General features: G+C 38.8%; 1 protein-coding gene across 4 annotated transcripts in view; it reads left to right on the top strand.

The window, feature by feature from the left end:
- Positions 1 to 16,156, top strand: part of trol (terribly reduced optic lobes) — a 218,836-nt gene that overhangs the window by 186,108 nt on the left and 16,572 nt on the right. For all 4 annotated transcript variants that reach the window (XM_088037882.1, XM_088037880.1, XM_088037881.1 and 1 more), the window contains 9 exons: positions 63 to 122; positions 282 to 296; positions 1,380 to 1,607; positions 1,873 to 2,010; positions 2,067 to 2,315; positions 2,368 to 3,083; positions 6,416 to 6,742; positions 6,789 to 7,145; positions 15,966 to 16,106. In XM_088037882.1, the coding sequence (XP_087894008.1) occupies positions 63 to 122; positions 282 to 296; positions 1,380 to 1,607; positions 1,873 to 2,010; positions 2,067 to 2,315; positions 2,368 to 3,083; positions 6,416 to 6,742; positions 6,789 to 7,145; positions 15,966 to 16,106 (2,231 nt within the window). The remainder of the gene's footprint in view (positions 1 to 62; positions 123 to 281; positions 297 to 1,379; positions 1,608 to 1,872; positions 2,011 to 2,066; positions 2,316 to 2,367; positions 3,084 to 6,415; positions 6,743 to 6,788; positions 7,146 to 15,965; positions 16,107 to 16,156) is intronic.

Genomic DNA, 16,156 nt, shown 5'->3' with positions numbered 1-16,156 from the left:
TTAACAGCTTGAAACCGCCCTAACTGTGTTATCATGTTTTAATTTCTTCTATTTTTCCACAGCTGGACCGAGCGATGGCCTGAACCTAAGAACATATCCCAACGCGCAAGAAATTAAAGAAAGTAAGTAACAAGCTTGCAATTTCTCTTGTTGTTCATTGTCAAATCATTTCGTTATTGCACCTGTGCGTGTACATACTGCACCGTAATTGATTTTAATGTTGTTAGTATTGTAGACATGTAACTAATGATTTTTGTTTTCTTTCTGTTATGTCGGAGCAGACATTTATAAACCCGGTGAGTAGAATGGTCAACTTTTAGCGGGAATGACCTTCATTCATGTGCGCCATCTTCATTCTGTTACTGAGTTACATAAATCTATCTATACTTATACGTGAAAATTTAAATAAACTAGCTTCAGGGTGCAATTATCCATTTTTAGCCACTTTAATAAATAAACAGGGCTTGCGCAAGATCCCAGCTCTTGCACATGACCCTAGCTTGTGTCACAATTTGATGATGGATTTATCGGTTTATTTTTCTTCGGAATTAATAATCAGATCGTTTGAAGATGTTCAACCTGAAACTATAAATTCTCCTCCTCGTGTTGTAATATGAATGTTCACTGTGTTGTCATAAGTATGGATTTGATTTGTGGTTGTAAAAGTGTATATATTATTTCAGCTTTAAAGTGGAAAAATGGCCTAATTTTTCCAGGGTTAATGCTTTGTGCTTCTGGGTTTATCGTAAATAAAAACTCTAATGGGTTTGCGTTAATGTATAAAGCAAATATATCATTGATTTCTTTGTTATTACGGGTAATTAGATGAGATGTTTGCTTCATTTTTATAATATGAGCTGAATGTTTTAATACTTATATAGTTTTGATTATTAGCAATAAAGGGCGGATTTGATGATGTTCGTTTTTGTCGTTAATTTGTGCCAGAGAAAGTCATGTTGAGAATCTAGAATCCGAAAAATCTTAACTTTAGTCCTGAAATTTTCGTAAACAACTTGTAAAAGCAAATGGAATTAAATTGGCCTGAAGTGTGAAGCATCTAAACATGGACTGTTTCCATTCTTTGTTGTTAATAGTGCTTCAATTTTAGCCGAATAAACAACGATTTCGTGACCAGAACTACCAACTCATTAGTTATAATATTAGTGTAGTTTTTTACAGGCAACATGTTTATATGTATATCTAGATTAATCCCGTTTAAACCCCTAATTCTGGTAGTAATATTGCGCATCTGACCCATTCAACGTTCCATTTAAACCATCATACAAGGAGCATTAATACAAACTTACCTTAATAAAACCAGGCATGAAGTGGTGACAGGACAGTAAAATTTCACTTCTCATTCTGTGTCTCTGATTTAGATCGCGAGGTTGTCTTCCAATGCCGCGATGAAGGTCCATTTAGAGCTCGCGTACGTTGGACAAGACCCAACGGAGAACCACTTCCACCAGGTTCCAGAGACACCCACGGTCGACTTGAAATTCCGAATATCAAAATGGAGCACAGTGGAACTTACATTTGCGAAGCTGAAGGGTACCCAACGAATACACCTGGAGCTCAAGTTCAAGTCCATCTTCAAGTCGATCGCTGTAAGTAATTATAAGATCCTCGTCTTCTAACGGTTGTGGACTCAAAAATTACATGCAGTCGGGAGAGGTAAGACAAAGTCTTCGGTTTTGAAGTACGGAGTTTTGCCGCCTCTCGATACGGAATATCACGGAACAGGTATAAACTGTATTTTAGTACGAAGGGTAAACTAAAGTTAACACTTTTTATTGCTTACTTTGCGAAATTTTATCGTGAGTATTGTTAAAAATGTGAGTATGGCAAAAAGTGATCTTAATGGTGTTGTAGGGATTCCACCACCGACGCGTCCACCAACAGCTTGTGGACTCCACGAAGCCACTTGTTCGAACGGCGACTGTATCCCTAAGAACCAAGTCTGTGATGGAAGATACGACTGTACCGATGGATCCGACGAGAACCGTTGCAGTGAGTAACAAAAATTTTCCACATTTTTTTTCAAAACTAAACTTGTTTAATTGTAGATCCCAACGGATGCGAACCGAACGAATTCCGATGCGGCAACAAGAAATGCGTGCTCAAAACCTGGAGATGCGACTCCGACGACGACTGCGGTGACAATACCGATGAAGAGAACTGTGCCACTAATCCACCTGGCTCGCTTTGTGCGTACCACCAATTCGCATGTCATTCCAACAACCAATGCATTCCAAGAAGCTACCACTGTGATCTGGAACGCGATTGCATTGACGGCAGTGACGAAATCGGTTGCTGTAAGTCATTTTTTACTTTAATTTCCCGTTGTTTACCAATCCATTTCGTTAGCTCTTCCTGTGGTATCGAAACCGCCTCCACCGATGGTAACTCTTGAAGTCGGAGAAAACTTCGAAATTGGTTGTACCGCTGTTGGCGTTCCCACTCCTGAAATCGTCTGGCGTCTTAACTGGGGCCACATCCCTCCAAAGTGTCATACAACGAGCGCCAATGGAGTTGGCACCCTTACTTGTCCGAACATACAGATCGAAGATCAAGGCGCTTATTCCTGCGAAGTCATCAACATCAAAGGCACTGTCTTCGCCATCCCAGACACCATTCTAGTCATTAATGCACATGCGGTTTGTCCTGTTGGTTATTTCAACGAGCAAGCTAGATCAGCGTCTGAATGCATCAAATGCTTCTGTTTCGGACAATCAAACAAGTGTCGTTCAGCCGACTTGTTTATCTACCAGTTCCAACCACCGTTTGACTCTTTGAAGCTGTTGGGGGTGTTGGTAGATCCCAGAACCGGCGCGGTAGAAATCAGAGACGAACCAATCTATAGAAACGCTCAACCAATTTTGACCGGTGTCGGACGTAACGGAGTGTACGTTCACCTCCCACCGTACGGAGAAGTAACCTCAACTTCTCTTGTGCCGTATTTTGCCATGCCGGAGAATTACCACGGCAACCAACTGAAGAGTTACGGCGGATATTTGCGGTTCAACGTCTACCATACTAACCGCGGCGGTTATCCCATCTCCGGGCCGACGGTTATACTTACGGTAAGTTACAATTTCGTCCAAAAATAATGCACCATTTTATTTTGCTGTGCTGTGATGGTAAAAGAAACGTATACTGTGGTGCGTTTATGGCTTTGACTTTTTAAACGGTTTCCACCAAACTTACCGCAAAGCCCTATAAACATCAGCTTCAAGTGGTGGGTTTTGTCTGATGACCAGAATTGATCCCCAATAAAATACAAATATTTGGAAATAAAGTTCTAGGACATACAGACAAATATAGTAGTTTACTCAACTTGTGAAGTTGAGTTTTGTTTTAATCTAATGTTAACTTGTAATAATAGAGTTGACGAATGATTAAAATTTCGATTATCTTAAAAGTGCAGTATGAAATTTTTCAAAAGCTTAAATTAAATAAAAATATAATTTTCAACTTTGACATGTCAAATCACTTGCTCTCATTGTTTTGTAGTTTTTTCACTTACTACACCATTTCCAAGTGTATTTCAGAAAGCGTCAATTGTAGTTCGGATTAGTCACATTAATATCAGAAAATGTCAATTGTAATTCAGATTAGTAAATTAATTGTATTTCAGAAAAGATCACTTGTAATTCCCATTTGATGTAATAAATTTCAAAACCTCATGCAAAAGATGCCGGTTCACGACGAAATATTGCAATGAAATCTCACTATAGAAAAATCTGTATTTTTTAAGATTATTTAAGATTTTATGCTGATTGTGAGTGAATCAATTTGAAATTTGTTTATTTGACAGATGTTTGAAAAAAAGTCATCGGAACTCTGCAGACGGCACAATTGTCTTGTAAATTTATTGATAAAGGTACAGACACTACCGAAATTGAAAATTTTCAAGTTTGCATGACGTTCTGAAATTCATTTGATCAAATCTGAATTACAAATGATAATTTCTGAAATACAATTTACTAATCTGAATTACAATTAATATTTTCTGATATTAACTGGACTAATCTGGATTACAATTGTTATTTTCTGAAATCAACTTGATTCTTCATGAAATACACTTGGAAATGGTGTAGTAAGTAGAAACATAAGTTAATTACTAGTGAAAAAAATAAAGAAAATTTTAGTTTTTTAGGTCCTTAACAATAACAGAAATTGTATTTTATGTCAAAGTTGAAAAAACAATATTTTATAGCTAGAAATAAATCATTAAAAAAATTATACACCCGGTTTACAGAAAATTAAATAAATTAAATCCATAATTTAGACCAATCTTTTTTACGAAACCAAATAGCGTTATTGGGGTTTTTACATCTGAAAAACTAAAACTTGAGAAAATATACAGTAAAACCGTTATTTTTCATTTAACAACAAAATGACAAAGAAATAATATTTTTGGCTTAATTTAAAATAAATAAATCTTTAATTAAAACTTTAATATTATCAAGTTGTGTTTTGAAAATCGAAAAAAACAATAAATAACGAAGAACTTTTTTATTTTTAATTTTTCCAAAAATGTCAAAGGAATGAAATTTGTTCCTTAAATCAAACCAATTTCCCCTATTTGATTGACTCATTACCTGTTTTTGCACATAGTTCAATTCTAACTCGTAATTTTTTAAGACTGTTTCGAATTTTCTCAATTATTGTTAAGTAATTGCATTTCTTTTCCAATTTTTTAATACTAACACATTATTGGGTAAATTTTTCTTTAATCTTTAACGCACTATTTGATACTGTGTGTGAATCCACAGCCTGCTATTATTTAAATACGATTACAAAATTTAATAAATAAAAATAATGAAAAAATTAATTTTAAGAGTACAAACTAATAATTTTGAAATTTTTATTGCAGATTTATCTGTTTTGAAATAAGCAAAATAAACTTTTTTCCCTCTTGTGAACTCAATCCGGGGACATCCTGTATATACAGGTGTGTCGTAAGTCGTGGATAAACTTGACGAATTCATAAAGGCCGGTCTTCAAATAGCATAAAAACGTGGTTGTTGTTCTTATATCAGTTTTACTGCTTAAGATAGAAGCAGTTGTAACAAGCAGGTAAATACCTTTTTATTAGGAAATTCAGTAAACTTTAAAGAAAGCTGTAACCATAATAATGAAGTTTTAAAGCATTTGCAACGAACGCAACCAATTTTAATTATCAAAACGTCATTACTATTGAGTATTGAAAGTGTTAAATTTGAAAAAAAAGTTGTGTGTACAACATGGCAACACCGTATAATCACATCTTTGTTAAAATCATATGAAACTACGGAAACTGCAAAATTTAATTTACAATAGTCAATGAATGAAATTGACTTTTGTTAGGTTTTTATTTTCTTGTTTGAATTCATTCACATAGTAGAATTTTCTGCAAACGAGTCTTGTGCAATGTATCTAGTACTTGGGAAATGCGATCAAATCATTAATCATTTATTAAATCAACCTTTATGAGTACACTGGTAGTAACTTTGTTGCCAAATTAGTTTAGTATTACTACTCAATATCTCAAGAAATATGCTATTTACAAAAATAATTTTTTCAATAATACTTTTTTTTAACTTTTCAAACATGGTGGTGGACAGTTTATCCGCGACACCCAGTATAAATTGATGGTACAAATATTATAAATGCTAGTTGGCCATAACTAAGTAGTATCCATGATGTAAGCAGCTTAGCAAAATCAAGAAATTGCGAAAAGACGCATTTAACAACACTAGTATTGTTGCCAAATTTTTAACAGCACTAGGGTTGTTAAATGTGTATTTATACAATCTACTGTTAAAGTGATACTATTTAACACTTTAGAATGAAATGAAATATTTAACATTATGTTAAGTGATATAAGTAAGTGGCAAGTTTAATTTAATTTCAATTAAATTATTGCGTAAACTGGCCTATACTTAGTTACTTACTATTGATTAGAATTAAAAATCGATTGTTCTAAAATTTACTTCTTTAGCACCGAAAGTGAACTATATGAAGAAAAATGAACGTTAGAATAATCAATAATTTTAAGAAATATTTTTAATTAAAATTAATATTTAATTCCATAAAATGTCAGCAATCAAACTTAAATGCGAGATTAATTTAATAATTAAAATTAAATTAATTAATTAACTTATAGTGGGAACGGAGTAATTAATTAAGAATACAAACATTGATTCAAAGTTTCTTTCAATGTTCTTCAAACGATGCTGTTTAGTTGTCGAGTGAATTGTAAATAAAATTTGGTTGTCTGGCGTATCTTAGATCTCAAGCAAACCAACCCAAAAGTTCTAGGGGTAAAATGTATTGTTGGGTGCGTATTCTGTTCATACCATGGTGCATTATTTTTGGACTCAGTTTACACTTAATCACTGCAGAGTCGTGGTAACTGACCGTGTTACAGGGAAATGGTTACACTTTGCTCAGTGCGCAAAGCCACAACCCTCCAGCTAGCCGCGATGAGAACGTCCAAATCCGTTTCTTCGAAGGCGAATGGATCAAACGAGCCGAAAACCAACCAGAAACTCGAGCCACCCGCGAAGAAATCATGATGACACTGGCAAATATCGAAAACATTTTAATAAAACTGCAGTACAATGAAGGACCGTTGAATACCACAATTTCCAACATTGAAATGGACTCTGCAGCGGCGCCAAACAGTGGACTAGGACCAGCATCGTACGTGGAGGAGTGTGAGTGCCCTGTCGGCTACACCGGTACTTCCTGCGAGGTAAGAACAGTGTCACCTCCACGATGGTACTAAAACATTATTGCAGCGCTGTGCTGATGGGTATGTTCGTCATAGCACGGGACCATGGCTGGGACAGTGCTATCCCCAACAACCGATCACTTGTCCCCTAGGAACATACAGAAATCCAACGCGTGGAGGAAACTGCGAAACATGTCCGTGTCCTCTCACTAACCCCAGCAACCAGTTTGCAAGAACTTGCTCGCTGGGTCCTGATGGCGAGGTTACATGCGACTGTCCACCTGGATATGTTGGTAGACGTTGTGAACAGTGCGCTCCGGGTTATTCGGGTAATCCTCTTGTTCCGGGAGATTCCTGTCGACCTGCTTCTTACTGTAGCGCTGAAGGTACCACCAATGAAGAACAAGGAAGGTGCCGTTGCAAGGTTAGTGTTAATTTTACGATTTTAAATGAATTTGACACTAATGAGCCGAAACTTTATTTTCATGCGTGTTTTCCGGTATTACCCGGTAAGTAATAATGTGGTCACATTGTAGATAGTTACTTAGAGATTCTTCATTCTGTCTTGAATAGAAGTACTGTTTAGATCTCAAACTTTATACTTCAGCAGCTTAGATAACTGACCTAACAGAAACTTTAGTGACCAAAGACACGCAAACTTAAGCACAAAAATAACGAAAATTTTACAAACTTTTAATCTTGTTATTTTGTTGTTAATTTTTCCAAATATTTATATCCCTCAACAATTTAAAGATTTCATCGATTCCTTACATTTTATGTTAATACAGTGAAACTTTTCCAAAAAGACACCTCTCTTAAGCGAACAGTTTTGAATTCCCCGGCATAGTTCCATAAGCTTTAGTGTATTTTCAACTTCTCATAAGCGGACGCGGACACCATTTATCCCTTCGATCATGTATATATATGGTCGAAGATTTATCCCTTAAAGTTTCCATTAAGCGGACAATCAGAATCAAAACAACGTTTATTTCGGTGAACTATAAAAATTTAGATTCATTCTTGTTTACTTTGCTCCATTCATACAAGACAAATATTTTTACACGAAACTCCGGATTCGCATAATAATAATGTTTCCTGTTTTATTAGAAAAAGATTCAAACGAAAAAAAGATTTATTTTTTTTTAAATAAATTACATTTCTGTTTTTTAATGTTTTATTGTTATGTTTATTGTTTATGATTTATGATTTATTTACACAAAGTTTCACTGTACTTTGTTTTCATTAACCTTTTATTGTTGAAAATTAATTATTGGTTTGAAGAATTTTTGATTTATTTAATATTAAGTACAGATTTTTATTATAAAAACGTTTTTGAAAATTTGTATCCTTTCTATTAAGCGGACACTTCCCTTAAGCGAACAAAATCTTGACCCCATTAGTGTCCGCTTAAGCGAAATTCCACTGTACAAAAAAAGTATTCGATTTCATCCTTTAATTTTTTAAAGAATCAAATAATACAGGGACGGCTTAAATAAATTGGTACATCTTTTAAACGACATTGTAACTCAGGCAAAAAGGCAAACTCTTGAACTACTTAGGATACTGATAACTACCAATAACAGGCATTTAATTATTATTAAATTAAAAGAAGTAGTCTATGCCTACAATGTAAATGTGCTTTGCGCTATACAGGTGTCGCAGAACTCGCGCCCCAGAGAGAAAGAGCTTATGGAGGCAACAATTCTGAACCAAATTTTTTAAACTCAAACAATAAAATAAGACGAATAAACAGTAGCCAATCCCGAAGCTGAACAAAATTTGAAAATCGGTAACTATGGACACATACCTACTATCATCCATTGGTCAGATGAACATTACACTCCCGTTACACTATGTAACAACAAAAATAATTGTTATTTTTTTCATATTTATCGTACTTTTTGATATGTCATCCCAGATTTTGTCGAAATGTTGTTATATTAAGAGAAAAAAAAAACTTCAAAAATTTGTTTTCGCTTTTTTTTTTCACTGCGAATTAGAAAGTGGACACAAGATGACAATGTAAATTATTTGCGGATCTATTTTTCTACGTAGCGAGGTGTTAATAACAATTAAATAAGTGAAATTCAAAATAATTTCCGCGATGAAATTTTGGGAAGCGTAAAAAGTCTATTTCGGCATTAATATGTCCAAATTGACTATGTCAAGGGTTCAAATTTTTTTTGTAGAAATTATTCCTCGTGTCTGAAGGCATGGTAACCGTACACAGAAATGTATATAAGGTTTTGATATATACAGAGTGTCCCAGAACTTGTGACCCAGAGAAAAAAAAACTTATAGAGGCAACAATTCCGAACCAAAATTTTTCTAGCTTAAAAAATAATCGAGTTAAGACAAAAAACGGTAGCCAATCCGAAAGCTGAATTGAATTTGAACATCGGTAACATCGGTCTATTGGTCAGACTCTCGTTGTCTAGGAAATTGAGAATGCTTTTTACTCCACCTCTAGAATAAGCTTCCGGGATTGGCTGTTAATTTTTAATACTTTCTCGAATACTATTAAACTATTAAGTTCTGGGACACCTGTATATACATCCGTGAGTTTTGAAATAACATTTACAAATCTTAGTATCTGGAGAACTTCAAAATTATCTCACTAACTGCTATTTTGGGTTGCTGTTATTTTCCTTTTGCTAACAAAAAGAAAATGAACAAAAAACGTATTTTGAATTTTTAACGTAGAACCGCATTTAATTTTTATAATTTATTGGTTTTTTAACAATTTTGTTTTATTTCATAAATATAATTGTTAATTTTCCAAAACGAGAAACAAATGAATTTATTATTTTTCTTGGAGACTCGCACGAATGGTATTTGTATTCTTTAAAAGAAAGCCGAATTGCAACTTTAAAAAAAAAAACAGATAAATATTACTTAAAATACTCCACTTTTGCTTTTGGGATTGGTTAATAATTTTTATCCGTTCTCGAATACTATTAAACAATTTTTGTTTTGAAATTTACCATCTGTATTGCTGTCGGCACCCTCCTTTGCTCTCTGGGGCGCGAGTTCTGGGGCACCCCCTGTATAAGTAGTCTACAACTCAAACCATGCATCAATGTCATTTTTTCTTTTGTTTTATTAATGTCATTGGTTAAACCTATTGTCGCGTTGGCCGAAAAATCAAAAGTCTCGCTTGTAACAATAACAATTTTATTGTGCACTATGAACACTCTCGTACTTCACAATTACAACACTTTTCAGGATTTCCAAATACTAGACTATCTACAATCCTATCACTACTCCCCTATATACAGATATTCCCCTACCACTAGCCTAATGCTGGAGCGCTGCGAGAATATTCGGGAGTTCCGCGTATGAATAAGAATTATTCCACGAATCGCTCGCTCTAGAGCAGAGCGGAACGTTCCAGCGCTGGCGCTCGAAGCTTCCAGAATCTTCTCGTAACACTGCCCCCCTCTTAGTTCTGATCGTCCCGATCAGACCAAACACCTGATTCTCCGTGATATTTACAAAGCCTATTTAGATGAACCACTTTCATCTTTGAACGGGCGCTGCGTTGGATCCGATACACCACGTCGTTGATCCGCTTGATCACCTTATACGGTCCCTCCCATGTAGGTGTCAACTTCGGAGATAGGCCCTTCTTTCGTCGAGGGTTGAATAACCACACCAAGTCTCCTTCGTTGAATCCTTCATGATTAGCCGTCACATTATATCGGGACCGCATTCTGTCACTAGCCATTTTGATCCTCTGCCTCACAAGGTGGTGTGTATCCAGTAGGGTCTCCCTCAGGTTGTCGACGAATTCCGGTACTTCCCTTCGCTCCGCCCCAGGCGAACCAAGCAGAAGATCACAAGGGAGACGCAGCTCTCTTCCAAACACAATCTTCGCTGGTGTTTCTCCCGTGGTTTCATGAATGGCAGCTCTGTAGGCCATCATAAACAAGGGCAGTCGACGATCCCAATCCCTCTGGTGCTCTTCCACTACCTTGGACAGATGTTCCTCCATCGTCTGATTGAATCTCTCGACCATGCCGTCGGATTGCGGGTGCAAGGGTGTGGTTCGAGTCTTCCTAATTCCCAGCAGCTTACACATCTCTTGAAAAACGCCAGACTCAAAATTCCTTCCTTGATCGGAATGCATTTCGAGTGGAACTCCAAACCTGCTGAAGAAATTATCCACTAGGACTCGAGCTACTGTAGTGGCTTCTTGGTTGGGAAGGGCATACGCTTCCGGCCATTTACTGAAATAATCCTGCACAACCAAGATGTACTTGTTGCCGTCATCAGTTTTTGGAAATGGCCCGGCCACATCTAGAGCGATTCTCTCGAACGGGGCTCCCACGTTGTATTGTTTCATGCCTCCTTTAGTTCGCGTTCGAGGTCCCTTGCTCGCCCCACAAACTGAACATCTCCTACACCATCGTTCGACATCTTCCCGGCAGCCAACCCAGTAATACCGCTGCCTAATCTTACTTAAGGTTTTGTTCACTCCGAAGTGAGCGCCTGATGTTCCGTCATGGACCTCCTTGAGTACTTGGGGAACTCTATTCTTGGGCACTAGTAACTGGGAGGTTACTTTCTTCCCGTCTGCGCTTTCCCAAGCCCTTTTCAGTACCCCATTTTCTACTCGCAGTGAGTCCCACTGCGCCCACATCGCCTTCAACCCTGGACTCTTTTCCGAGACATCTTCCCAACGCGGCCTTCCATTATCCGCTTCCTTCCACTCCAGCAGTGGCCCAATTTCCTGGTCCGCCTGTTGATCCTTCCGAAGATTCTCCGTAGTCCAGTCATCATCACAACCGATAACCATCCTGTTTATCGGCAATGGCCCTTCAATCTTCGCGCACTGCTTGCAATCCTTGCAAGGTCTTCTAGAGAGAGCGTCAGCGTTATTGTGTTGCTTTCCTGGTCGATGTTTGATTTTGAAGTGGTATTGCTGCAACCGCTCAATCCACCTAGCCACTTGTCCTTCGGCGTCTTTCATCTGTAGTAACCACGTGAGGGCAGCATGATCAGTCCTTATCAAGAACTCGTGGCCAAACAAGTATTTGTGGAAATGCTCTACGGATTTTACAACGGCCAGCAATTCCTTTCTTGTAGCGCAGTAATTTCTCTCTTGCTTGCTCAACACTTTGCTGTAATACTCGATCACTCTCTCTTCTCCATCCTGCACCTGCGATAACACCGCTCCAATGCCGATGTTACTGGCATCTGTGTCCAAGACGAACTTTCCATGAGTCCTGGGGTAGCTCAAAATCGGGCTAGTGCACAAAGCTAACTTCAGCCGCTTGAAACTGCTTTCGCAGTCTGATGTCCAGTTGAATGATGCCTTTGCTTCCGTTAGTTTGTGCAGAGGTGCAGCAATGTTGGCGAAACCTTCTACAAACCGCCGATAATACGTGCAAAGTCCAATAAAACTTCTCACATCGTGCTTGTCCTTGGGTCTGGGCCATTCCTTAATCGCCTGAATCTTATCTTCGCAGGTCTTGATTCCTTCAGATGACACCGTATGCCCCAGAAACTCCACTTTCTTCCGAAATAGATGGCACTTTTTCGGATTAAGTTTTAAATTGGCACCCCTAAACCGGTCTACCACTTCTTGAAGGTTCTTCAGGTGTTCATCGAAGTTTTTACCCATGACCATAACGTCGTCTAAATAAACCAGACAAGTTGTCCACGTCAATCCTCGCAACACACATTCCATTAGTCTTTCGAATGTAGCGGGTGCGTTGCAAAGCCCAAAAGGCATAACCGTAAAGTGGTACAGGCCACTTCCCGTGGAGAACGCTGTCTTTTCCTTGTCTTCGGGATGAAGTCCCACTTGCCAATATCCACTCTTCAGGTCTAAGGTTGAGAACCACGTCGACCCTGACAGAGTTGTGAGAGTGTCGTCAATCCGGGGTAATGGAAAACTGTCTTTCTTGGTAACATCGTTGAGTTTTCGGTAATCCACACAGAATCTTGTACTACCGTCTTTCTTGGTTACGAGCACAACCGGCGAAGACCAAGGACTGTTGGATTCTTCAATAATCCCTTCTTCTTGCATGGATTTTACCAACTGTTCGGCCTGCTCTTGCTTCGCCCACGGTAACCTTCTCGGTGCCTGTCTGATGGGTTGATGGTCGCCCGTATTGATTCTGTGTTGAACGATGTTCGTTCTTCCTAATGGTTCATTCTCAACGGCGAACACGTCCTTATTCTTCTTGATGAAAGCCTGCGCTTTAAGAGCCTCTTCTTCAGAAAGGTCACTCGTGTCTACCTCCAGCTTTAACTTTTTCACGGTCTTCACGTTTTTCTTTGATGGCTGTGCGTCACTTATTCTGGAGATCGGAACACACACAGCAACTAGTTCGCCCTTCTTGATCGTGACTGGAGTAGGGTTGATATTCGCCACCCGCACAGGTATTTCTTTCGTCACTTTTACTAGTGTCTTTCCAACAAGAATTGGTTTTGTCATGTCTCTAGTTGGTTCAATCATTCCAACGCAGCTCCCAAAGTTACTTCCTAAACGCACACTTATCACTTTCTCGCTGTTCCCATCCACACAAGTATTTTCACAGGCGAACGCTTTCACTCCATCTTCTTTTACTTCTGGGGTCGATAACACAAAGCTTTCGGTTCCAATCTTGAGGATCTTCTCGTTGTGATTAAAGGAAATCCCATGTCGTCCAATAACATCCATTCCCAGGATCATCTCATCCTCAATTCCTGCCACCAGCACCCGATGCCGAAACTTCATACCTCCCAACTGGACCGTGACCTCTGCCTCGGCACTTACTGTGGCGACATCTCCCGTGACTGTTTTTAAAATAGCACTCGTTGTTTCCAGAGATGTCCTGTTGTCCAACATGTCCTTTCTCACAAGGGAAACCATGGCTCCGGTGTCGACCGTCATCTTCACTTTTCTCCCATTCACACTTCCTTCAATTATCAAACTCTCAAAATTCCTCTTCAAACGCATAACGGAAATAACTTTGGGGCTTGTGCTCTCCCCAGCCAGTGTGTGCCCCTTGACACTGCTGGGCTTTAGTTTTCCGACTGCTGAGGACGTGACTGGGGACCGTTCTGGTCGTTCCTAAGAACAACCCTACAGTCACGTTTAAAATGGCCTGGTTTTCCGCAACGATAGCAGGTCTGGCTAGTTCGCTGCTTCAGTGCCATCCGTAGCTCCCTGTTTTCCTTGAGGATGTCGTTTAGCTCGGCTTTCGTGACGAAAGCGGTAGGTGTTGCCTCTTCTTCGTCAATACCCACACCTCGAATTCGTCGGTAATCGGGGACGTTCACAGAGCTCTTGAAAACGGCTTCCACCTCTAGAGCGCGCACCAGAGCTTCTTTTGCGGAGTGATAGCTGCCCAGTCGGACCGTTCTTTGTATTTCTGGATCTCGAATCCCTTGCAGGAACGTATCCACAGCTAGTTGTTCCACAAAATTCGCCGGAGCCGAAGGGTAGGCGAGCAAAACAAGGCGCTTGACGCTTGCCTCAAATTCCTGCAGAGACTCTCCAGTTCTCTGCCGCCGCGTCTTGAGCTCTGAGACGTATACTTGCTGCAGGTGTTGGTTTCCAAATCTGGCCTCTAACGCTGCCATCAGCTGGTCGTACCGCTCTTTGTCTCGACCTGGAATTGTCTCTAGCAAGTCCAGAGCCGCCCCTCTCAAGGAAACTATCAGAAATGAGGATTTTTCTTCTTCCGACCATCCATTTTGTTTGGCCGCCACTTCGAATTGCAGCTTGTAATTATCCAGTGAAGTCGACCCATCGTAAGTCGGGGGTTTCATTTCTTTCGTTGTGGTCAGGCCGGTCCTATTTGGAACTTGACGCCTTAAGCGCAGTAACTCGTCTTCCACCTGCTGTTTGAATCGCTCCAAATCTTTCACTTCCTCTTTGACGCCTTGTAGTTCTCCCTCAACGCCTCCTAACCGCTCTGTTACCTCTTTTTGAATTTCGTCGACTTTAACCATAATAGTTACGTTCATGTTTTGTTCCATATCTTTAAGCTGGTTCAAGATTTCTGCATTCTCTCTTTGTCTTCTTTCTTCCTCTTCTAGTTTTTCTCTTTGTCTTCTTTCTTCCTCTTCTAGTTTCTCTCTTTGTCTTCTTTCTTCCTCTTCTAGTTTCTCTCTTTGTCTTCTTTCTTCTGTTTCATGTTTTTCATTTTGTCTTCGTTCTTCTTCTTCCAGTTTTTCTCTTTGTCTTTTTTCTTCTAAATTCGTAATCAATTTTTGTTGTGTGTCCATTTTCGCCATCATCGAAGCCATCAATTCTTGCAGCGCCTCCATTTCTGCGGCTTGCTGTCTGGTTTGAACAGGCATAAAAATTGTCCACAATCAAGTAACAATGTCACAGTCCGGTAATGTCACGAATTTTCCGATCGAAAATTCCAGAATTTTCTCGATCACAATGCTGGACGGGATCCCACTTTCTGACACCAGTTGTCGCGTTGGCCGAAAAATCAAAAGTCTCGCTTGTAACAATAACAATTTTATTGTGCACTATGAACACTCTCGTACTTCACAATTACAACACTTTTCAGGATTTCCAAATACTAGACTATCTACAATCCTATCACTACTCCCCTATATACAGATATTCCCCTACCACTAGCCTAATGCTGGAGCGCTGCGAGAATATTCGGGAGTTCCGCGTATGAATAAGAATTATTCCACGAATCGCTCGCTCTAGAGCAGAGCGGAACGTTCCAGCGCTGGCGCTCGAAGCTTCCAGAATCTTCTCGTAACACTATAATAATTATTATTATCATTATGCCTACTTTAAAAGCCTGTTTTACACAACTCAACTTTTGAAAAAAATGTTGTCCAAGACTTGTACGCCGCGAATGTACAAAAGACCTAACTGAGTATTATAAATTGACTACAACACACTGTTATGTAAACAAACAGCTTCTAAACTATTATTTCCTACTTTTGAATTCTATAATGACGAAACATATTCGTGTTCATGTATTCATTTGTGGTAACACTTGTATTAATACTATAGTTTGATTTTTCCTACTTGAAGTTTCAAAATGTCGGATTTTTTATAGTACTATAGTTTGGTTTGTTAACATTTCCTCGTCTTTAATATTCTTGAAGTGTTAGATCATAACGCTGATTTAGTGTAGAATACACTGCAATTATACAGGATGTGTAGTACGTTGCAACACACCCTGTATATTTTAGACTTCATTTCACATGTGCTGTACCTTTCCAAATCCACGTAGAAGTAACCCATGACTTAAAAATTATTTCTAAACCTAAGGACAATGTCGATGGTCCAACCTGTGCATCCTGTAAGGCCAACACGTTCTACCTAAGCGGAGATAATCAGTTTGGTTGTATTGCATGCTTCTGTATGGGCATCACCAGCCAATGCACAAGTTCAAATTGGTTCAGAGATCAGGTTTGTCCTCCGATCATGCAACTAGCCCAACATTAACCAACACCATCTTC

The sequence above is a fragment of the Gnatocerus cornutus genome, chromosome 5 (assembly GCF_029298725.1).
Source record: "Gnatocerus cornutus isolate USDA-ARS CGAHR chromosome 5, icGnaCorn1.1, whole genome shotgun sequence".
Taxonomy (NCBI): domain Eukaryota; kingdom Metazoa; phylum Arthropoda; class Insecta; order Coleoptera; family Tenebrionidae; genus Gnatocerus; species Gnatocerus cornutus.
The sequence above is the reverse complement of the archived record's forward strand: the minus strand, read 5'-3'. Positions and strand labels throughout refer to the sequence as shown.